The 26,564-nt window shown below is 33.1% G+C and overlaps 1 protein-coding gene across 2 annotated transcripts in view; it reads left to right on the forward strand.

Moving 5' to 3' along the window:
• LOC105334969 (ankyrin repeat domain-containing protein 17) overlaps window positions 1-26,564 on the forward strand; it is a 776,771-nt gene that overhangs the window by 489,361 nt on the left and 260,846 nt on the right. For both annotated transcript variants that reach the window (XM_066069666.1, XM_066069667.1), the window contains one exon: window positions 20,019-20,111. In XM_066069666.1, coding sequence (XP_065925738.1) covers window positions 20,019-20,111 — 93 coding nt within the window. The remainder of the gene's footprint in view (window positions 1-20,018; window positions 20,112-26,564) is intronic.

Consider the following 26,564-nt stretch of genomic DNA (forward strand, 5'->3'; position numbering starts at 1 on the left):
TGTTCTTTAAAATTCAATATGCCATCAAAGGAATTGACGCAGTACATATTAAGATTCTTTTCAACACAATGAAGTCTAGTCTGGTGTTTAACATATTTTAAGTTGAAGACTACTACTTTTATTTCTTACAATTATACATGGATCATTGCTTCGAAACTGTTTAATTACAAAAAAAAATCCCGTATGCCATCACATCGAGCATCTGAACAGTCATCCTTAAACGTGTTCCTGTTCTTTTTCACTCTAAAACTTTTGTCCTGCAGGACACATCATTTCTTGTGACGTAAAGATAGTAAATAATGGTGACCTTCACTTATTCTTAAATGTCCAAAATTAAGGAAATCTCTATGTTTCAACTGGCATTATAATTTTATACATATTATTAATAATATAATAGAACACGCCAAACGATTGTCCAAACATGAAAAAGAAGACATTGGCACTTTGTTTAGAATGGATAAAAAGTGTTCGATGCATGTTAAAATCTTGCATTTAGCGATTAGAGCGCTGTATGAAAACCAGCTACATGTATTTTTCTATATTTAATAATTTAGAAATGAAAATAAACTTAATAGATTACATGATCAGTTTTAATAGTCCCTGCTGATAAAGCTGGATACAACATTGTTAATTTTGTCATTGGTCATCTACAAAACTATTTTATTACAAACCATCGGTTTGCGTACAGACGTATAAAAATGTACTTGCGTTTCTGATTGACAAAACCTATAAAGTTTTTTTTTTTAAATCAGCTCTTCCAATCAGGTCTTCCAAAAATCTGTTGGAGTTCCGAAGGGTACCAATTGCTCTCCATTGTTAACAGACCTATTTCTATGTTCACGTAAAGCAGAATTTTTCAAAAACGTGTACGTACAAAAAGGAAATCTCTAGCTTTGGCCTTCAACTCGACATTTAGGTATATTGACTATATCAATTAACAACAGTTATTTCATTCTTACGTCGACTCGATATACATGTATCCCACTGAACTTGAATGAAAGGATACTTCAGAGTCCGATTTATCTCTTTCATATTCAGATGATTTACTAGAAAAACACATTAAAGGCAACCTAACAACAAAACTTTATGATAAACGTAATGACCTCAATTTTTTATCGTCAATTTCCTTATTTATGTAGCAATATATCTTCATCACCTGCATATAGTGTTTGTCTCTCAGCTGATTCGATACGCAATGACATGCTCTACATATGATTAGTTTCTATAACGAGGCAAGCTACTGACTAACAAGTTGATTAAACAGGGTTATCAACAGTATCAATTGAAGTCATCATTTCGTAAGTTGATACAACGACCTTGTCAGTAAATACAATCTTCCGCTAGGTCGAATGCTGACTGACGTTTTTTATATTTATTGTTAGGCCATTATTATTCACCGAAAAATTAACGGACTTTTTTTTGTTTTTCTCGAAAAGTCAAAGAGCAATCTGCGGGTGGGGCTAAAGATTTTAGTGACTACGTAGTTGCAGTATTTTGCGAGCAACATTTTATGCATTATATTTGTACAATAAGTTTTTACGCAATACAAAAAAAATCGTAATTTACAGTTGCCATTTAATGCAAACGTATAAAATGTTTAGAGCAAACTCTGCTTTTGATTTTTTTTTCTATTTGATAAGAATGGAAAGCCCGGGTGAATTTTAATGAAATGAGGGTATGCAACATTGTTAATTCGTACTAAATCGTGTATTGATCTATCTTGAAGCCACTGCATAGTATATCAGAACAAAAGGTATCTAACTCCGAATTACGTAAATTGTCCCTTCCGTGATTTGTTTTCAAATTTACTTTCAACGGAAATTCAGCCAAATTTCTACAATATTATCAAGGTCTTGACTGCCTTTATTTACCTTCATCTGAATAAGTAGCGTTTAAACAGTGATCGCCAACGAACATTCGTGTAAGATTAGGTATGAGTATTTAATGATATTTGGGTAAAGCTTAAATATTACGATGTTTGAATAAAAAATTATATCTGTTAAATAGTACATAAAGTAGCTTTTCAATTTTGTGTTCATTATTTGTTTACTTTTTGCATCTAAAAGCGAAAATTGTTGCAATTGACAGAAGGTGGGGAAACAACGGTATTCGAAAATTGAACTTAGATGCCTTGTGTCATATAATCATACTGTAGTGAACTGTAGTGAATTACAATACAGAAACAAGCGCTTGTGGCACAAATTCGTTATCTTTCATGAAAAGTATCGGCCCAAACGCAATTTGAGATTTGCAATGAAAAGTAACTATTTTTAATAAAATTAAGATTCAGACAAAATTTGCAAGCACATGCTTACAGTGTAGCTACGCCCCTCGCGTGAGTTTATTGGTGAGCAGTGGATCCTTTCAGCGATAGACGTTAGAAGGCAACAAAAATAAGTTGACAATTTTAGTGTCTTTTATATTTCTTTAATGAAAGTCATAACCAACATATTAGCTAGGAATCAACATTTTATTTATCAACATGTACAGGTTCGTTTTGTATGACGAAATGGCGTTCGTGTTACCCGTTTTAAAAACTGCATGTTTTTATATTAGAGCACGTAGACATCCAAAACAAGACGCCAGGTTGAAGCATGCACAGTTTATCAAAATACCTTATACATACACTTAATCTCTTGTGCCTTTAAACCTGTATTTTAAAACGGCTTTATACAACTCGGTGTCTTATTTGCTCACAATTATTCGAGAATCATCAGTTCATATAGTTCTTCGATGTTATTTTCAGTTTAAGCTCACCTGAGCTGAAAACTTAAGTGAGCTTTTCTTGTTCGGATTCATTGTGTCTGTCTGTTTGTCTGTCTGTCCATCTGTAAACTTTTTACACTTTTGACTTCTTCTCTTGAACCATTGGGCTAATTTTAACCAAGCTTTGCTAAAAGTTTTATTGAGTAATGAGGATTCAAGTTTGTTAAACTGAATGACCACGCTAACTGAACGGAAGATTCCAAAACAGGTACATTTTTAAACATGTGTCATTTGTGTTATATATAACCTTAGGATAAGCTATCATCAATACAAATAAACCCTGCTTTATAATGACTTTCTTTTTTAAATTGCGTTACCTTTCTAAATGTTTTGGGTAATCACCTAACTGTTCATGTTTCTGTTGACTTTTTATAGCTACTTGTTAAAATAACTGTTGTGCAAGATAATGAAAGTTCTTTGCAAAAAAAAACTTGTCATTTTCTTGCTCAAATTTGAAATGAAATCAAACTTTCTCTCCCATAGCTGTGTTATATTTATCTGTCAATTTGTCTCAAGGAGTTTATTTATTTTCCTTAGAATGAACCAATATTTTATTCCAAATTGGCTTTAACCCTCTGACTGCGGCAGGGAAATATATGTCCTTTTACCGCTGGCTGCGAGAGAGACATAATATTATATGTCCTTCACGACGTCATAAACGTAAAGTCAATTTTCCCTTTCATTTTTAATGAATTTTATTACATCTTAACCGGTTAAATTGATTTTAGTTTTTAAAAACATCAACCTTTTAATATAGTAGATACATAAATATCGTTTTTTACGAACATTTTTAAAATACCCAAAAGATACAGTAACTTGCGACGACTTTATGTCGTCAGTAATGGAAGTTAACTTGTTTGCAGTTATCGTCTACATACGAAAGCCGAGAAGGATCATTCGAGATACGAGATTCAAAATGCGAGATTCGAAATACGAGATTCAATATTCGTAATTCGAGATTCAATATCTAATTAACCAATCAAATCAAGGATCTGAAAACACTTATCTTAGCGACATCAAACTGTTCTAAATAAAGATCATATAGATACAAATGAATGCTATGTTCACTTCTCCCTAGCTAACTAAATAATTGTTTGTATTTATTTTTACACAGAATATTCAAGTAGACTGGTAATAATGCAGTGTGTTTCGCAGATCTAAGTGATTTTGTTTGCCCTGGTGCATTTCCACCTGATGCGTTTGAACCCTGGGGTATTTCACCACCAATTGTTTAAACCCCGGCTTTATTCACCCTTTTTGTGTAAAAATGCGGTTATGGTAGAGAGCTTCATAAGCGGAGACAATTTTTTTTCGGTGCGGGGGGTGGGGGGGGGGGGGGTCCTAGGCCAATTTTCAATAATTTTACTATGTAAATTAAATAAGCTTCAATTTTCCCGAGAAAAGTCCAGATCCCCTGACCCCCTCCTTTATAGAGCCCCTTCGCGCATGAAGATTATTAACTAAAATATGTTTTAATCTAGATATAAATAATCAGTCCAGGTTTTACCAATAATATAAGCATTACTTATCGTTTTTTATGTATACAGGCATACACTAGTACTATGATTATAAACTAAGCATTGAAATATTATCATATCATACGGAATTATCAATTAATACAATTTTTTCCCCTTTTCTTGAGTAAACAACTTATTATGAGTCTTACTTTTGGCATTGTTTTCAATATAGAAGGATACATATTCTGTACAATTAAAGGTAGGGATAATAAGTGCCAATTTGTTCATATTGCCGATTTCTTGTGCAGAGAACAGTAAAATTTTAAAAATTTGATTGTGCAGAATTTTTCAAAATCTATTGTTATAGTTTGTTATAATTCATTCATTGATATATCAACAAGAAAAAAAAAGAAGGTAAAGACAGCATATGTATCACACCCAAGTTGAGTGTTTTTGTATAGTTTCCGACCCCCCCCCCCCCCACGCACGAAAATTGACAATAATTGCATGTAAATCATACAAAAGTTTACTTTGTATGTAAGTAACTCTCTAAAGATGTAATTAAGGGATACACTAGTACTATGATTATAAACAAATCATTGAGATATCATCACATCATACGGAATTATTAATAAATACAATTTATTTTTCATTTTCCTCAGTAAACAACTTATTATGAGTCTTACTTTAGGAATTGTTTTCAATATAGAAGGATACCTACTCTCTACAATTAAAGGTAGGGATGGTAGGGTGCCAATTTGTTCACATTGCCGATTTCTTTTGCAGAGAACAGTAAAACGTTTTAAAAATTTGATTGTGCATGAATATTTCAAAATTAATTGTTGTACATGTTTTTTGTTATAATTCATTCATTGATATATCAACAAGAAAGAATAAAAGCATATGTTTCACAGCCAAGTTAAGTTTCTCTGTAGTTTCCTACTACCCCCCCCCCCCCTAACAATTGACAATAATTACATATAAGTCATACAAATGTTTACTTTTTTTGTAAGTAAATCTCAACGGATGTAAATAAGCACTGCAAACAAAGATGTGTGTATTTAAAATACTACTAAATTACACTTAGCCAGATAAAATGTAATAAGGGTGAAGCTACAAGGGGCGAGAGGTGCTATTTACCAATTTGTCGCCATACACACAACACCAAATAAAGAAACTGTGTGTGGTGTGGGGAATGCATAGAAGATGGCGGGAAATAATCTCAAATAACCAGTGCGGAAACGAACAAATAGGTTTTTATTTGTTACCTACCCTGCAAATACATTGATAAAAAATGTTATCCTCACATAACAGAGCCGATTAAGTTAATGTTTACATATAGTCAACGTACATGTAATTCTAATGTACATGGAGGCGGACGTATCAGGCGGGGATCCAGAAAAATTATTTCCAAAAATGATTGGTTGAATTACATTAAATGCTTTGAAAACTGTTTTAAACTATCGCGCGGGTCAACATGCATAATAGAAGTTATGTACAGTGTAATTGGAAACTTTCATTTTATATCAATATGTAGTATTACTTATTATATATAACAAATGAGAGTATAGCCCAACTGCCACAAATAATACATGTCTTTTACCGGCACCACCCCCTCCCCATAAAAAGATGAAACAATTGTCGTTTTATTTGCTAAACATTTGTGTGGTTCAAGGTTTTTCTAAAGGACATACCCGATTAGAATTGAAAAATGAGTCGTTTAAAACTAATTTTGTCAAATTTTTTAGATTCATTTTGTTATATTTTGGCCCATTTGGGTAAATAGATGCACCAACGCAGTTCTAATTTATAAATAATCAGGCCATAAATTCTAAATATTTTCAAAAATTAATAGCTTTAAAACCAGTGGATAAAAAAATTAAAGTCGAAATCGATGAGTCTAATACCTGAGTTGAATGAATGGTACAGTATGATATGCGCAAAAAAGTCCCGTCTACTCTTTCCTACCCTATATTTATTGGAACATTAAATCCGATTATAAGAGTCAAATTTAATCAAGTACGTATATATATATCTATCTATCTATCTATCTATCTATCTATCTATCTATCTATCTATCTATCTATCTATCTATACCTGTTTATCAAAAGTAAAACTTCTTATAATTTATCTATAGTGCATCGGTATGGAGTTACACAGAAAGTTTGAAATTAATTTGCCGAGCCAAGTCAAAACAAGCCTGGAAACGAAGAGAGAACGATGTGGGGACAGAATAACTGACAAATTAAATTAGGACTATCTCCCCCCCCCCCCCCCCCCCCCCGAAATTTATATACTGAAAACAGATAATTGAATACAACATCCGCACACGATTTAAAGAAAATTTCATGTTTTTTTTTATCATTTTCGCTAGCTTATGTAAGACATCAAACCCCTCCACGGAAAAGGAAATGCTAGATGATGAGAGAAAGAGAGAGAGAGAGAGAGAGAGAGAGAGAGAGAGAGAGAGAGAGAGAGAGAGAGAGAGAGAGAGAGAGAGAGAGAGAGAGAGAGAGAGAGAGAGAGAGTCGATGTAAATCACACGTGCGCTAACACCGTTCAAATAAAAGCTTGCTAGTTGGTCTGCCCTACCCTTGTTACCTCCTCTCTTTTCTCCTTTGAGAGGCTTAATTGTCTATATATGCTTGTATCAACTCAAATCAATTTCAAATTCTAAATAAAAATTGAATATGACACTACAAAACTCTCTCCTCTCTCTCTTTCTCTCTCTCTCTCTCTCTCTCTCTCTCTCTCATATCGACAATGACATTGATACCCTACAATACACTATTCCTATCTGGATTGTTGTCGTTGAGGTTGTAAATCATTATATCTTCTATGGTTTAAAACTTTATCATAACCTATATTTTGACATGTCCATTATTTCATTGAATTTCGTTTCATACCTAAAACCACACTCAGTTTTGATTTTTTAGATTAAACATATCTTTTTACGCGAACCGATTTTTACACAGTTGGGGCGAATACACTACGGGTTAGAATAGTTCGGAGGGAAAATTCATACAGGACAATCAAAATCACAAAGATTCGCATAGCTAACAGTGTTATCACTAATTTAATTGTTTATATTGTGTGGGGTTAATTCATCAATGTTAATTTAAACCATTTTATAACCATTACATAAGAGCTATTAAGACATTTATTTGTAGGAAAGAGCATGTACGAATGATCTTTATTTAGAACAGTTTGATGTTGCTAGGATACAGGTTTCAGATCCATGATTTGATTGGTTAATTTAGATATTGAATCTCGAATTTCGAATCCTGAATCTCGTATTTCGAATCTCGTTTTTTGAATCTCGAATCTTGAATGATCCTTCTCGGCTTTCGTATCTACAAGACTCATTCAGCCTTTCTTGTGGATAATATCAAACAGATGTGAAATATACACAAAAAGCTGGTTTGAAGTTATTTATATACAGTACCGATCAGACCCAATCAAACAGAAAGTAAACCCCAACTAAACCCTTGGTTTACTTTCTGGGTTTACTCCTAGTTTACTCATGGTTTACTAGAATGGACCCAGAGTAAACCCAAAGAAAACCCAGAGTGGACACAGAGAGTATACCCCATCAGAAGTATACCCCTGAAAGCAGACGCTACATGTGTATTCGGAATATACAAGGGGCAGGGATTACAGGCATTGAAATAGTAAGACAAAATACAGGTCTGCTTCACACTTCAGTGCGTACAGTTCACCCCAAAACCAATTCTCGAGTAAACCCAAACTAAATCCAGAGTAAACCCAAAGTTAACCCCGAGAGGACCCAATTTTTTTTTCAAAAAGTAAACCCGGAGTAAACCCAAAGTAAACCCGGGGTTTAGTTGGGGTTTACTTTGGTGTCACATTGTAGGTTGGGTCTGATCGGTACTGTATAGTGTGCCACTTTGAGCTTCTTGCGATTTTCGTGAAATTGAGTTGCACGAAATCAATGTTTGTTTACAGTGTATACATGTACCATACCTATTCATTTTGTTCTTCTTTTTAATTATCCCAGTTTAAATATGAAAACATCATAAAAATTGAAAAAAAATTTAAACAAAGAATTATTTAGTAATCAATACCTCTCCAACCCCCAACCCCCGGTTCTTCATCAGGGTAAAAATTAATCAATGCTTGAATTTTCTCGTAAATTGTAAGAGTACTTATACATCATATTGTTATTATTATGCAAATTAAACTACATCGAAATCCACACCATCATTCGCATTTTTTACAGATCTACAGATATGAAAATGATTTTCCTCTGCTTTGAAAAAGATTGCGGACAGAGTATGGTTTTCTATGTTGACTAGCAGTATTTGCAAGTCATTAGACCGTTTAAAGAAATATGAACTCTCTAGTAAGGAACTCGAAGCTTCTGTCTACATAAAATCAAAAGATTTTCTAGAAGGACATGTATATGTATACCAGGTTATACATGTAGTAGAAGTCTGATACAAATTTTGCGAGAATCAATTGTAAGCTACAAATGAACTAGCATACTATCACGATGAATTTGCAGTTAATTAGGGCCTGAAGTTTTGAAAGGAATAATAAAGAAATCCGTCACCGACTCTTTTTACATAGATTATGTTTTGTTGAAATTTTCCAATATAACGACCATATATACAAACACATATATTGTGGGAGTTCTACGTTGCCGTCAAACAATGATTTTATAATGGTTTCTGAGAACGTAGACTTGTTCCTACCCGTTAGAATACCCTGACATATAAAGCACAATTTACAGAATTTAAATGTTAATATTTTTTAAAACATTTTGTTAAAAAAGGATGGTGGTGTCATTAAATCCGATAATACTTTGGTACAAAATGAAACGGCTATCATCATTTTGACCATATATAGCACGCTAGGTACAGAATGTTGCTTAAAGGATTTGGAGACTCCATCAATACACAATTATTGCTTATAAAATCTCACTGTAAATGTACTTATTACATTTGTAACAGTGGTGTTTGTTTTTTAAACAAGTGTCAACAATGTAAAAACAAAACCAATGTATTGATTTACTACATATTGGATTTCTTTCTTGCTAAGATTTACTTCCAAAATTGTATAACACACTTTCATGTTTGAAGTGGGGATAAAATTTTGCAAACAACATCTCCAGTCATACATTACCATCATCGCTATTATATGTGCTAGCGCTATACCTATTTTACTAGTCCAGTGATTAAACCTAAGAGTTAGAAGTACATGTTTAACAGAGATACAACTTTTCTAAAATAAACATCAACAAATACTTAAATGACATACATGTACACATGTACTTAAATATTTAAAGTATTCCGATATATTTTATAACTTAGTTGCAGTAGTTGACGTGTAAAATAATTTTGAACGGAATAGAAATGCAAGTTTTGATCATGAAATCAAACGATCGTAGAAATTGCAGATCATCGTAACTTTCGGTGCATGAAATAACCATAGCAAGCACCCATGAACAAAAGTACTGTCTTGATGTAAAGGATGACTGAACCTAGTGCCGGGTTTTAGACCCTTTTCGGTCGCTTCTGTTGCGTATATTTCTTAACGTATTATCACTTTTGTTTATTTTTTTTAAAGGGACTTGGACACGATTTGATTTAAAATGTTCATTTTTTTTTTCAATTTTCAATGATTATACTGATAAATATTGAAGTTTATAATAGTATGTCAAAATTTGAAAGACAAATATCATGTTATAAGCAAGTTACAGAGTTCAATTTAATTCTTTGTTTTGTAAACAAAGATAGAATATTGTAATTTTTACATATATATGTGTTGTAATGGTGTAAGTTTCAATCAAATGTATCTTTCTTATGTTAATAATAGTATTTTATAAGATACTGAATTAGTTTAAATTGATTTTACGTGTCATTTTGTCTAATAAATGGTAATCCTCTACATTACATTTTTTTGTAAACAACTATAAGACTCGAGCTTTGTTTACATAACAACCAATTCTTACCTCTGTATCTAACTTGATTTTAATATACAATATTTTGGTCAATCATTTAAAGTGCATCATTAAACCATTTTATATATAAAAAATGAAAAAAAAAATGTTAATCTCCCTTTGACATAACTTTGATAATGCAAACATACAACTTCTGTTAAACGGAGAACAATATCAGTATAATCAATCAGCTTAAAAGTTGGCGTATGGAGATCTAAGAAAACACTACATATACAACATGTTTGCAATAATCTTTCTTGTTTAAAGAAATTAATGAAATTGTTCGTGACCAAACTGATGTTTGAAATTAAATTCAAGAGCATGAATGGCAATTGTATATAAATGTGCTTTTATGTAAGTTATACCCTAACATTAAATAAATATAACTAGAAACAAGCTCGTTGCAAAGCAACGAATAGGTCTTCCGTTGCCGCTGCGTCATACTTGTGACGAAATACAAAATTAGTGGCCATGATATGATAGCATTTAAACTAAGACATTAAAAGATGGTTATAGCGAACACGCTTGTAATGAATTGGTGCTTACAGCGAAGTGATAGTTATTCACAGATATAATGAATTACGTTTGAAATGAAGTAAGATTGCCCGTTCCGGGCACTTCGTTCTGAGCATGTTTTACTGTACAATGCTAGATGAAAAGATCCTTAGTAAAAAAGACAAATGCTTTCGGTTCACATAAGAGTTTGTTTCATGATGCGGTTTTTTTGTGAAGTACAATTGGTATGGGGCCATATACATACAAATCAAAGTTAATTTGATATACACGTATATACCATCAATATTTTATTATATACAATATGGTGCATCAAGCCTAATTACGCTAATACATGTAGACTTAGTCTTAAGAAGGATGAAAATAATGTCTTGGAAAAAGGATTCATAGCTCATTTTTTTTTATCAATTGCTTGGGGATTGTCTGGAATTCAATATACATTTGTTTATTTTTGCTTGTACCATATTTGTTTACATAATCACGTACATTAAATAATTACACAATACAGACACGTACAGTACAGATCAGATCCAACATACCAGAAAGTAAACCCCAACTAAACCCTAGGTTTACTTTCTGAGTTTACTCTGAGTTAAATAGAGAGGACCCAAAGTAAACCCAGAGTAATACATCTCAAAGTAAACAGTGGAGTGGACACAAAGAGTAAACCCTGATCAGATGTACGCCCCTGAAATCAGACGCTAACTGTGTACTCGAATACACAAGGGGCAGAAATGACAGACACTAGGATGGTAAGATAAAGGACGGGTCTGCTTCTCACTTCAGTGCATTCAGTTGACCACAAAAGCAATTTCCAAGTAAACCCTGAGTAAACCTGAGTGGTCCCAATTTTTTCAAAAAGTAAACCCAAAAAAGTAAACCCAGGGTTTAGTTGGGGTTTACTCTGGAGTTAGGTTGGGTCTGATTGGCACTGTAGTATCGATATTCATGTGGAGAGGGGGTGATGCAGACTCACCCGTAAAACCTTGACAAGCTTACCCAAACCCCACCCCCTGAATAAAAAATACATTGTACAAATCATAAAAATCCCAATCCGTTCTGGGGCAGAAGTATGCTTTTACCTATAGCTACAATTTTGCTGTTAATTTGACTATTTTTGTTATGACTCGTATGTATCCATATCAAAAGTACCCGACCTGGATTTAGTATTATCATATACATGTACTATATACATTTATTTAATTAGCAGCAGTTTATTGATTATCGATTAGATGCATTAAGGGAATATAGATTTTTGGCCTTTTATATTCACAATGATGGTAATTATCACATTCTCGGATTTTATATCATATTATGCTATTCTATTTAAACAAATAGAGATCTTTAAATATTGTCTATAGTTTGAGTCTCCGTATGGTGTGTTGTACATGTGAAGTCTATTTTGAGAAACTTATTTAATCACCATAATTGTCTAAATATAAACTGAAACACATGAACAACGACTTTATTTACAAAAGACATAGCATTTTACGCGCATTTTTTATCGAAGCGCAAATTAATCTTTAAAAAATACAGTGAATGCAGAGATCCTAAAAGTGTTCACAGTGGGTTCGATTTTGATTTCCGGGATGGGGGAAGATCAAAGCCTTTTTTTCGGTAACTTTATTCATTTTCATTTAATTGATCATTTTCAAAAATATCGGAATGCCTTTTCAGGCAGCGCTAAAAGTTTAATTACGAACCAGTTAGTCTCGGAGAGTATGCACAAAACAATGCGAGTCCACATCAACCAAATATTTTACAAACAAATTGGTTTAACATTTTACCCCCTTCACAGTTCAAAAGGTGACAACGTACTTCACAAAAAAATCAAAGCTTACGAAGGCCTCAGTTGCTTTGGTGTGCACAAGCGCCACATGACAACGACCAATAAAAGGAGAGTTTGCAGTCATCCCACACATGGGGGAGCACCAAAGTAACTGAAAAAAGCCCCCACAGACCAATGTTTTCTGCAACAAGTTTTGAGAATATACCCGCCGCCGTTGCGATTGGAAGTATTCTAATCCCCCTTGGTTATTATTGAAGAAGAGCCTATTTCCTGTTGAGATGGACGCCATCAGGCATCAGAAACTGGGACATGTTTTTCAACAGATTAGGGTGCTTAATGTAACAAACCCCCAATTTTAAAACTGATGAAGCAGCTACAATGTACCTTATTGGCCCTGAGACTGCATCTTTCCATTGCTTTATCATTAGAATACCTCTTTATTAATTTCGTGGAAGCATCTGTAACCAAACACGTGTGTACTGTGGAAATCGAACTTTGAAAAATTGTTAGTGGGTTTTAAATTTTGGAATAAGTGAATACAGATCAATAGCACCAATGTCACTCACCCTACAGTGAATAATTAAGTAGTCTGGTGATTCTTCACATTGTGTTAGAAAAAAGACCTTTCTTTTCACCTCGAAAAACTTTAAACCTGAATATCCTTGCCACCAAGTATTCATATTCAATCTTTCCAATCCTAGATTTGAACCCCCCCCCCCCCCCCTGCTCTGCACACTGATGCCATCATTGCATTCTTGATAATAAATGAGCCCACACACCACAATGTAACTTCAGGGACCTCTACAATTCCAGCAAGAATTAGTTTTGAACCTGATTACTTTTAAGAATTACATCTCATTTGTTCCTAGCATCTGCCTTATAGGACATCTCATGTATGTCCTATATGCCCTATACTTCCCACGGCCTGCTTCCATTATAAGATTATGTGTGAACCCAGCCTCAAATGCTAAAAGGCCCTTATACGAAACGAATGGGTCCTATAATGTTCCTTAACTTCAAGAAGATGAAGTGTTTTTTTATAAAATAGCTGAGAACCGATACATAATAAGAGAACTCTCTCCCAAATGAATGAACAATGGGCCTTTAATTTTTGGTCGAACAGCACGATATTCAATTAAACTTGCTTCTTGACACAAAATTCCCTCAATTCTATCAATGACCAGAGAAACACCCTCCTTATCCTGATCATGGGAATACATTTGTCTATGCAATATAAGCCATCTACAGAGAAACCTAACAAATCAAAAAATCCCCTGGATAGATAGTAATTGAACGAAATGCACGTTTAACATCCATCTTCCCTATCAAGGCACCCCTTCCCAAATTGGCAATCATGTCAAGTACATCAACAAAAGATGCATATTGTACTGTACATATATCTGGATCTATAATGTCATTGATCACACGATCACAAGGGTAGGATAAACGAGTTATCATTTGCCACCCCCATCCGATTTTGGAACAATGCCAACTGGCGAAGTACGAAGGTTGGAAATAGGCAGTTGGTCAAACGGACCCATAATCCTGTCCAGCTTAATTTCTTTATTTGTCTTATCCCTCAAATGATCATGGTGTTCAGTTGCAGACCTGATATTTTTTTAATACACATGGGTCAGTATCAGGCTTGGGGAAATGCTAAATGTAATGGTAATGCATTGCAATGCATTACATGTTTTCAAAGTAATGCTAGTAATGTGTAATGCCACAAAATTAGCATTACAAGTGATGGTAATGTAATTCATTACTTTCCAAAATTTAGTGTAATGCTGGCATTACATGGCATTACTTTGCATTACTATGCTTATTTATGCATGTTCACTTTAAAAAAATGTGATGAATAAATGAATAGCTGAAATTGAATTTTATTAACTTTATTATAAAGAAGAAAGAAATAATTCTTGAAATAAAAATGTTTTGGTTGTATTAAAAAAGATTTTTAAAATTTCATTTTTAAATTGTTCATATTACTAGATTTAACAACACAGTATCATAACATTTTTATGAGTGTTGTTTTTAAGAGTTTTAAATCATTTAAACAATTTACTCCAATTAGTTTGCACTTCAATAAAGATGTGTCAACAACACACTATGCCCCCAGGATAACCTAAGTATCAAAACAATCTATTGTTATAAGAAGTGCTAAACACCCCAATCCCCTTCCCTATGCCATATCCCAATAGAATAGGGGACAGACATGCACCTTTAATGGCGAAATGAATGCACTGTCCATCCATGATGAAACTCAAAATCACTTCCAATATTATAACCCGTTTGAAAATAATTTTACTCTCTCTCTCTCTCTCTCTCTCTCTCTCTCTCTCTCTCTCTCTCTCTCTCTCTCTCTCTCTCTCTCTCTCTGTTGTACACGTATGTTAAGTACATTAGTTTGGACTGATAGAAAATACAAGATTCATGTATTTTTTCTACCTGTAGAACGTTTATTTAGTATAGCTGGAAAGATTTTCAAACTAATAGGAAGCAGTTAAAAGATGAAACCTTTGAAACTTTGATCATAAAGTTCAACAGCAATCTTTTGTCTTAAAGTGTCCTCAGCATAAAGAAATCCGATTAAAATATATTAAGAAATATAACTTGGCAAAACCCTCTGTCTATAAATTAATACAATTAAGTGTCCAAAATTATAAAGATTTGTGTTATCTGGGGAAATATCTCTATTTAGCTTTTTAATAACCGCAACATTATTCCATAAATTGTTTTCTATTATGCACGAATCTGTGTCTCTATATCATATCTGATATTGTATCATTCCAAATATCTATAAATATCTTTTTACTTATATAATATGTTGTTCATAATGCCACACGATTATTATATATTGAGCAAATAAAGAATGACTCTTGTATACATAGTCATCGAATTTGAACCTGATACTGAACATGAACCTGTAGATATGTTAAAAGAGTGTTTTATATTTGAAACATTTGCAAAAACTCTTTATTAGCTTTACTTTTTTAAAACAATTAATGGTAATGGTAATGCATTACTTTACTCATGTAATGGTAATGTAATGCATTACTTCAAGAAAATCAAGTAATGGTAATGGTAATTTAATGCCCAAATTCATGAAGTAATGGTAATGTAATGCATTACTTTACAATGTAATTCGCCCAAAGCCTGGTCAGTATAGATTATTTCAAAACCTCTGGAAAACCCATTTTTAAATAATTAGCAGCATATTTGTCTGGGTATGATTGGAAATATTGATCCAACTTTTTAGTTTTAATAGGGGGAGTTCCAACCCAAATCTCCCTCTCCACATCTTGATGCCCCTAGTCTAATGTCATGCAAATATTTCAGAAGACCTTGAGAAGGTTCTGGATGGGCTGAAGTATAGATACATGCATAAACTAAAAATGCATTTGTCCGTCTACTGATAAATAGAGTCTTTATACTAGGCCTAACTAACTCTCTTGTGACCAACTCACCCTTATCATTAAAAAATATTTTTTTCTCTGAAGATTCCGTCGGAGACGTATTATCAAGTAATAAGCTAATGTCAATGTATGATGAACCAAATTTTTTTATTCCAATGAGTTAGAGACACCGCTAGATAACAATGTATGAATGATATCCACGTATTGACTTTCAACACCAATGCTTGTACCTCATTGAATGGCTAAAGGAGGAACAGTTTGGGGGCAAACTTTGGTTCACAGTTGCCACATCTTCACTTTCTATTGCGATGGCGCCTCCCCTGCTTCGTGATGGACCTGGTTCCTGAGATGCCTTATCCTCAGTGGATGGAGCTGATCGCTCGGGCCTTGACCTCTTTGAACTTGATCCTTTCCCCTCGTGGTGTCTTCAATACCGCTTATTATTTTTTGGTGGCATTTCCGCTCTTTAAAATAAACAATACACATACAATTACTCACTTATTTGACATCGTAAATTATAAATATACAGTTAGAATTAATATGTGAATGGATGGAAAATGTTTAGAGTAGAGGTGATATAATTGTTACCCAAAAAGAAAGGAACGAACCTATTTAATTTCACAAGTTCACAACTTTCAGAAAAATAAGTGAGTTTTTAAACCTGCAAATTTTAATTCTAAAACCCAAAAAATTACGCTGATATTAATTTCTCGCGTTTAATCAGAAATATACAGTACTGAAGCCTAATGAAAGCCAGATAGTAATTCAAGAACATGATAATTTTCACACGTTCTAGTTTACAGGGCAAGCATACTTCTACGCAATTTGTACCCTGGCCCTTTTTATTGTTTTTCAAAACATCTTTGAATTGATTTATTTTTATTTCATCTACATGTTCCACAGAAACTTCTGGAGAGAACTGTGCACCACCTCCACGTCTTTTTCCCTTAATTGAAAAAAGCAATTTTTATTTCTTGTCTCAAATCATCACATATTAACGGCTCAAATTAATAATTACAGTATCTATCTATCTATCTATCTATCTATCTATCTATCTATCTATCTATCTATCTATCTATCTATCCATCTATCTATCTATCTATCTATCTATCTATCTATTCTGTCCAGAATTACCAATGCCATGTTCCTATTTTAAAAAATAATCGCCCTGCAAAAACTATGTTATTACTTACATGATATTTATATGGTATATTGCATTGCAGAGCCCCACCCCCCCCCCACCCCACCCCACCCCACCCCAAACACACACACATTGATTTTTTTTAGAATTGTGCATATGCATTTTATATGCATGTATTCACGTAAAAAAAGAGATTATATCTTTTAGAGCCTCATGAATCTTGGAAAGCAGCAATTGTAGCTCACATGCTGCCTCCTAGCATGATAATGCAGTATTAAATTCATGCAACTTGTATTCTTTATTGAAAATGATATATGGGTTTCGTGATTTAATTCAAGTTTGTTGTCTAATGTCATGACGTCAGGCATATCTAAGGTTTAAAAGTTGCCTTCTCCGAAACAGTACAGTCACCAGGAGCAAGCAATATCAAGATTTTACACCAAAAAGATAAACCGATGCAAGTTTAATGTGTAAATATTTACATTCATAATTGATGGAAATGTAAAATGGGTTATAATGAGCAATAGTGAGCAAAAGTTTTCAATTAAATAGAGGTTCGCCATGCACGTGTGTAATCCTGATTGAAAAATAGATTTGGCATAATATTTGAACTGTGGTAAGGAAGTGAGGGCGGGGGGGGGGGGGGGGGGGGGGGGTCACCGCAACAAGTTGTTATATTTTTTCTATTACTGTACAATGTAAGAAATAATTGGTGTTGGATTATCATTATTAAAAACGAATCATCAGTTTGGATTAAAACAAATATATATTCACATAGCTGGAATATTTACTGGAGGAACAAAATCGCCAAAGCTGGATGTGACCCGATTTTTGATTTCATTCATCTTGAAAAGGGTACATTAAACATTTGCTCCAAAATAATATTATGATCTACGCCACTGGACGAGTTTATTCAAACCATCGGCCAGAGATCTCACTCGTTGCGTAAATGGTAAGGTTGGACTTCGCACCATGTTATGTCTCATTCATAGTTTTTACGCGCAGATCAGAGGACGAGTCCAAATTGGGATGATAATACTCCAGAGCACACCGTGTGTATGTACATCACACGCAAATAGCTTTTGGGGATGTTGGTGTGCCCCCGCCCCCTTTTTGCAGCTAACTTTTTTCTAAAGTTTACATATAAAACAGAAATGTCATTCTTTTTTAATTGAATTGAACTACCCTCCTCTCCACCAAGGATTAATATTTTCTTTCCTGATTTTAAGAAATGTCTCCTTCCTTTTTTCTTAAATGCAATGCTTGTCAAGATGTTTTAGATGAAGCTGCGCGGGCACCTCTCCTCCACACACAATTCAAAACGACAATTAAATATCACCTCCTATTTCCGATGGTTGGAAATTTTAAAAAAAATGTGTTTTTTTTTGCATTTTAATATTACAAATACAATTCAAAATTTGACTGTTTTATCTTATCCAATTGCAATTATTTGATATATATGTATACATTCATAAAATAATTTGAGATAGAATTAAGTATCTACACGAATAAGAGGAGAATATTGCACCATAGCATTAAGCAAGCCATAACGAATAAAAAATAATCAAGAGATTGGATGGGCATGAATATGAAAACAAAAAAGTGACATGCAAGTGTAAATGTGCTTCAGAATAAAGAAGTGCGCATAATATGAATAAAAGCAAGCTACATAGACTTTTGGCTGTAATTTCCCTCCATAACTCCTGGGGTTGTATGTAATATCTCACTCGCGTTGGTCAGTTTATAAGAGGCGCGTTTGATTGAACTGACTCTAGTAATTCTAGTGTTATGTTGGTGCATGCACAAAGGCTAGACTCTATGAATGTGAATAAAACGACGAGTGTTGTTCTAGTGTAAAAATGACGGATAAGTTTTTTCCTTTCAGCTGACCCAAGGCTAACTGTCTTAGATTTATATAAATTTACGTAATTTTTTCACCGTTTATCTCTAACTCTACTTGAAATCGGGAATAATATTAGTTATATAAAAGTTTATTAATTTCTGCTGTTTGGGTGATATATAGTATTAATACACACCAAAATTTAATTTTTCATATGTCAAACTCGCAATTGCTTATCGTTTTCCGCCATCTTGAAACTCTTGTGTCTCACCAAAATTAGGAGTAGAGTTGTGTAACACGGGTTAAACACTAGTGTTGTGAAATACATGTTTTATTAACAACTCTGGCAACCTAAGTCACTCTTGTCGTTCAATCAACTTCGCCAAAAAGTATCAACACTGATTGGATCCACAGAATTATCATTCAAATCATCGATAGGAAGTGTTGAGGAATTGTCATTCACATTTATACATGTGATTGTAAATTCTTTAATATATTGACGTACTTTTCTGTTACATTAAGTTTACACTTTTTGCATTTAACTTTTAATGTTGCCATTTTGATCAAGCTATCGGTATTTCAATGACGTTACCAAGGTTTATGCTGAATTTTAAGCATAAAAGCGTCTAACTGTTGTAACTATCTCACTATCTGTTCATTCGGGTCTTTGAATTTGTGGACCTGCACAAGGAATTGTGATTAATTATCCGTTTTTATTGTAAATTCAGGGCGAAATAAACGATGTTTAAAACGAAGAACAAAAGTGCTCACATTATTTCTTTGCGATCAAGTAACTCCATAATTTCTCTCCGCCCGAACAGCTCTAAAAACGCACAAGACTTCAACATAATTATATTTTCCACTACAGTACTTCATTTTTTGGAGGGTCTGTACCCGATAAATAATATTTGTTTAATGAAAACCTTTTTGCTAATCAAATGTTGCTAGATATATCAAGTTATCCAGAGTATGTGTTTTCTTAATGTAGAATTTATCACCTTTAGTTATTTGAATTTCAGATTAGATATAATGTTTTTTTTAATTTACAATTTTCTGTTGAAACATACATTTCTTTCAATATTTCTTTATGATGTTGTATTTGCAAGTAAGACGAAAATATTTCTATTACTTTAGAATTCGGTATCTGCAAAGGAAGAAGCGATGACAGATATGACGAGGAAATGAAATTATTACTTTATGGAAATGAACCGATGGACAATTACAAAGGTAAACATCCATTATTTTAGATTACATGTAGGAAGTCACATGTCTTCCCGAATCCCTTTTCCTGAAATGTACTTAGTTAAAGATCTTAGTTTACATTTACAATCTAATATTCATATGTTAAGGAGTATAGTATTATATACAGTTTTTTAGGGTATTATTGCGCGTCACTTCCGGATATTTTTATTTCCAGTTAAAATTGCAAGAGATTATCCGAAAAAAAATATTTTGAACTAATTATATTGTATTGTTTCCAGACATTCACCACAAAATAATTTTTTTTTCCTATACACTAAATCAGTAAAACAAAGAAACAATTTATCACAAGTGTGTAACCTGCATACATGTACCACGTTGAACATCAACAAAAGTCATCCGTATCTGCAGTTATACATGCAATGCTATATTCTTTGTTTGATTTACTTAATACTCGGGCAATGTCAATTTAAAAAAAAACCGCATCTGAAAAAGTAAACGATATCTGAAAAGCGTCAAAGTAAAAATTCAGCCAGCTATATATAGATTTTAAGATTATATAATTGAGAGAGAGAGAGAGAGAGAGAGAGAGAGAGAGAGTTTGCCAATCTTAGTTACAAAATCTGTACAATTACAGAAGATTGTCTTTAAGGATGACATTCACTATTAATTAATAAAACAAATCCTGATGATAATGAAAAACCAACAACTATTGTCAAATCCATACCCTTTTTTGATGCAATATAACAAAAACTGAATGATGATAATGCTAAAACATTTATAATATTAAACTAAGTATATTAACCTTTCTCTGCTGGCATAAAGTGTATATGAGGTCAATGATCAAAATTTTGAGATATGGTGTATTTTATCATTTCTAAGCATTTTTCAATATTTTTGTAGTATGTATCATACGATTATTTTAACGAAAAAGCGAGAAAAACCAAAAGAAATTATGCAAAATTATGTTGACCAACAAATAAAATGTTAATTTTCCATTTAATAGCACTACCAAAAATATATCAGTGGAAAACAAAATCTGAAAAACTTAGTTTGAGCCTATTTCCATAATGTAGTTAAGATATAGAGTTTTATGTTAATAATAATTTATTTCATAAATATTTTTTGTGTTTAAAACAAATGTTACTCATGACATTGAACTTTTTAACAATCCGGATTTGAGAACTCAAACCCTGAGTAAACAACGTCCTTAATAAAGTACTTCATTACTTTCATTCAGGATGTTACAAAAGGATTAAAATGCTAAAAAAAATATATTGTAAATTATTTAAACCATGACGTCAGGTTTAAATTTGGGCTAGAAGAGGGGTTAAAAGTTTGACATAAAAACATATACGGGGAATTTAGTGAGTTTTAAAATATTTTAGAAGAGTTTCGTATGTAAAAAGTTCGAAAGGATAGACTTAGGAAAGACAATATTTTGTATGTTAGATTCTTTTTTTTTCAGCGCTGCCCTCTACTGTTAATGTAATGCATTCTGCTATTCTTTTGATTCTCCTTTCGTTTTAGTTTCTATTACTAGAAATCGCTTTCTTTATTTCAGCGTTGATGATATTTTTATTCCTTTTCAATACTAACAGTAAGTAGCTTCCCTCAGTCATATGCATGTATCGGCAGTGAGTACAGTTTTGTTAAAAACAATCATGAGAAACTTTGAAAGAGAAAATGGAGGCAATGGGTCCAAAGAGAAGTCAGAAATCAAGCAGACCATGTTATGGGGATCTCAGATTGTGTTTTGTGCTAAATCAAAATGCAAGCATCGAGGTAGTTGCTCTTACAGCACTTTTAGAAATACTGAAAACAGTCATGCATTGAAATCAAAAGTCTATAAGGCTTTACTTACTGTTCATAAACATGATCTTTCCTAAATCAGTCACCATAGAAGCCATGCAGTTTGTTGATTTGTTTCAATTTATGTTATATCATAAAGTAATGTTGTCAATAACTAGAAATACTGTAAGCAAACTCACAAATGTTACCCCCCCCCCCCCCCCGCACTATGAAAATATAATGTACCAGTATTTCTTTATTGGAAAGTAATGGATGCACCATTTTCTTTATTGACCTATTGACTTGTGATAATGAACTCATGAACATAACATGTATAAACATCTCAAGCAATCTTTGTGTTAAGTTTTAGTTTTCATCACTTTCCATAACAATATATGCCGCTTAGACAGGAATTATGCATTTGTTTAATAACGACTTTGAACTTGCACAACTGAACCTATATCACATTCATGACACATCCAAACAAGTTTTGTACTTTTCCTTCCTTCCAGTGACCTTGAATTTGCCAAAGTGACCTTGGGTCAAATTCAGGTGATAAGCAATTTTTGTGCGAGGTACGAACTTCCGGTGTTCGTAAGAAAGATTTAGCCCAAAGACGAATTTTACATGTACTTTTTTTCTTTCAGTGACACTGAACTTGCCAAAATGACCTTGGGTTAATTTTATCATGACACATCCCAATGTCATACCATAGCAACCTAAGGTAGTGTAGATTCAAATCCGTTAAAATTAAAATCTTAAGTAGGGTCGGGCCACATTAGAAATCCAATTTTACAAACGAAAATATTTTAGTCAATCACAAAAACAGAAATGTTATAATGTATGGTGTAATTTATATGAAAGCATTTTGACATATTGTTGATTTTAAAAAATGTATAGACTTTGGCCCTTGGACAATTTTGTTTGATGTAGGTTTATATCCCATATATAAACAATTGTTTAGAATATTTTTGAGAACTTCAATGCCCAGCATTTGAAACGTATTTAAAATCATTCTGTTAGAAAAAGGACTTTATTATAAACATAAGAATATCCAGAGGAAAAGAGTTGATTTTTATTTATACTACATTGTCCAGATGTTTTGAATAATGAATCCATTAAACTGATTTTATCATGTATAGTATTGCTCAGATGAGCGATGTGGTCCATGGGCCTCTTGTTCTAGACGTGAATTGCTGTTGGTGGGAAGTTTAATACTTCCTCCATGTAGGTCCATAATTTGGAGTTGACACATTAATGATTGTTAGATTCTTAACACATTGTCTTGTGGCTGGAGTGTAGCACTTTGAGACTGAATCACGTTTGACAGATACTTATCTAAACTGCGCCGAGGAAGGCTTTTCAAATAAGCTATACCTTCTTTTGCCTTTTTAATTATGCTTGTAGGTTTTCGGTATATTTTCTCTTTCTTACCTCAACTAATTTTCTGATATTCAGAAATTGTACTAGTATAAGTACATTTAAAGACACTTTCAGTTTGTTTTGTTTTTAAAATGTTATTTCTTTTTCAGTTACTTAGTATGTTTTCCATGCTTCTGAATTTGTGACTCAGTTGTTTTGAAAACCGTCTTAGCTTTAATGTCAACAGTAATTTCTGACACTCCTGGTACGAAGCATCAGGGGGAAAGCAAGAGGATTGGGCTGCACCTTTTTTTCTCGCAGCAAACATTTTTCTTAAATTTACATATAAAATGTTGAATTAATACGGAGATATCCATCACCATCACTATTTTGAGAGCATGTAAAAATCGATGTGAAAATAAGGAAAATGTTATTGAAATTGAAGTTATACGCACATGTTCATGCAAAATATACCCTCTTCCCAAAGAAATGGGTAATTATATTTCAAAATTTGAATCGGCCTATTAGCCATAGCTTTTGGTTGGTTTCTCGACTTCTCCAAAACACGTGTATCAAGGTATCCTTTCCTCTGTGGTCAAGACATTTTTGGAGTAGCCTTACCCTCCCCCCTACCCAATGTATGAATATTGACAGACTTTACAGTAGTTTTTCCGGTCAATTGGGTCATTTTTGAATATTTAAATTCTGGTTGTAAGGCCTCATTTGATTGGCTAAACAAATTTATATATGCGGCAGGGGTCCCCCTGTCACCTGTACTGATTAATATACATGTATTGTCTATATTAAAACAGTTTATTTACATATTTACAACGAACACAATATATATGAAACATAAATAATATTCTCGCATACATAAAATGCGGCCTTACTTGATCACACGCAAACTAGTACTCATTATCCCTCTCTCCCACAGGTTCCCTGGGTAAGGCTCTACCAATTATCTATCACTCCTAAGAGTTTCCCAAATCTCAAGCAGCTACTCACTTTCATCTCTCTATCATGCACTATTTAAACAATAAAATGCTTTCTTTGGGGATTCATTCGGGATATGATGATAGCGACATTGCAGAAAAAATACATAACCCGCATGTAATTTTTTTCTTCAATGATCGCTACCTTCGTAATCTGCATGAATCATCAAAGAAAGCATTTTATTGTTTACATGTATATAAACGTCTAACTTTTAACAACTTTATTAATTGATTATGAAAAATCAGTAAAAATCACTAAATTACTGTTAATGTACATAAGTACGTTAGCTAGAAGAAACAGCCAAATCGTCTACCATGAGACTTTTAGTCTGACATCATCATGATTATTTCGTGCAGTCCATGACATTTTGTAGGTCGCTTTAGGTTTAGACCAATCGATAAACAGGGTGTGTCAATTTCAGACCCATTTTCTCAGTTTCAGCCGCTGTAGATTTCGACCAATCAATACACGGGGCGTGTATATTTTAGTCTGGCTTTTTCTATAGAGCTATGAATTAACTACCGGTATAAGTTTTCGTAAGAAATAGAGAGAGTAATACTTTGTAGATGTAAATATAAACAAATAACAGCTACTTTTTTACAAATGATAAACTCATGTTCCCTCGCTCTCACTTTCCTTCCTCAATTTTAGATAACTTTTTCCAGGAATTTGTTAATGGTTTACTACTACTTTGACAAACTTGCAAAAAATTTGGGTACCTTACCAGGCATTTCTGCAAAATACTAGAGTATGCAATATCCTATATAATCTTCTTGAAAATACACTTAAATTGCTGATATAAAAATAAATACATCTACAATACAGCGAAATTCACTATATTAGAACAATATCTCCGCCGGGGCGGGGCTTTGAACTCACGATCTCAAGAACCTATACGCTTTTGGCAGTGAGCGGCCACGGTTCTCACCACTCGACCATCTAGACATATAACCAAATCCAAGTAAATATTGATGATTTTTAAAGTAATTATAAATTTAATATATTTTATTGGAACTCTTTATAACGAGGAGATACAAAAAAGATTGTTGAGGAACGTGTCGTCTGACCTTAAAAGCTGTAGTGATACTCTTGGGAAGCAGGTCTACAATGGCTGCATCCTGCACCTGCAACCTTTTTAAATCTTTCATACCACCACTTTTAACATTTGTTATTAATAATAAACCCCAGGGGACGGCCCTGTAATAAATATATATACATATCGTCTAACATTACTTGCATACACCAGAATGCGACTCTCGTTCAAAACGTATAAATCCGCTTGACGTTACGTTTAGTTTTGCACAAATAAACGTCATTTTACTAAATCATGGTCCTTTTTTTCTGATATTAGAAGCAGAAAATTAAATTTTATGGAGTAAATCTAATTTTTACATATATTAAATGATATAAAATAATTTGGGACAGTTTACGTTTTTTATAATCTGCTTTGCAGTTTATAAATCCATCCCTTTAATAGAAAAATGGTATACGTAATTTGTGTTCAAACCCAACCTTTCAAGGCTACAGCTTTATCTAGTCTTTTAATAAGAATGGCCCCTGATGTCGAGACATGTATAATTGTGTACCGACTTACAAAATATATAAAGCAAGATTTCAAAAATGTTTTGGGAAATGAAAAATAAAGCCGTATACGTTTTTTCTCCGTTTTTTCACTATTCTTTCTGAAAGAACAAGGGACGTTATTAGCCGTATTTGGCCGCAAAATTTATCATATTTTCAACGTCTTAGTTTTGTTTTTTGATGTGGTGCATTGTACTAAGTTCGATACTGGCTAAATTCTACAGGCACCAAAATGACGTCATTTTTCATTATGACGTCACTAGTGTACGCTAAACATGGAATGATCTCCAAAAATCGTTATAATATATAGAAATATGAATAATCTTTGCTGAAATTAAAACCTTTCACATGCATTAACCACTTTTATATTTAACATACTTATTTTCTGTATCATAACAAATTCATATACTGAAAATGGTGACGGTTAATAACTGTGAACAATGTGAATTTTAGCAAAAAGGATTAGAAAATTGCACATTTTAACAACGTAATTCAAACAACGCGATCCGACACGGACAGTTACTCGGCGTAACACGCAGTTTTTACCGGTGAAAGAGGGTTTATCTTATAAAAATCTAAAATAATTTTTTATATACGTAAGAGAAGCCAAAAGGAAAAAAGAAATAGAAATTGCAACCGAAAAATAAATAAATTGATAATTAAATAAATAGAAAATTACAACACACGCACTATTTAGATGTAAACAATTAATATATAAAATTTTTACAGTGGATTTTTGTTGAGATCATAACA

This window comes from Magallana gigas, chromosome 8 (genome assembly GCF_963853765.1).
Source record: "Magallana gigas chromosome 8, xbMagGiga1.1, whole genome shotgun sequence".
NCBI classification, from domain to species: Eukaryota; Metazoa; Mollusca; class Bivalvia; order Ostreida; family Ostreidae; genus Magallana; species Magallana gigas.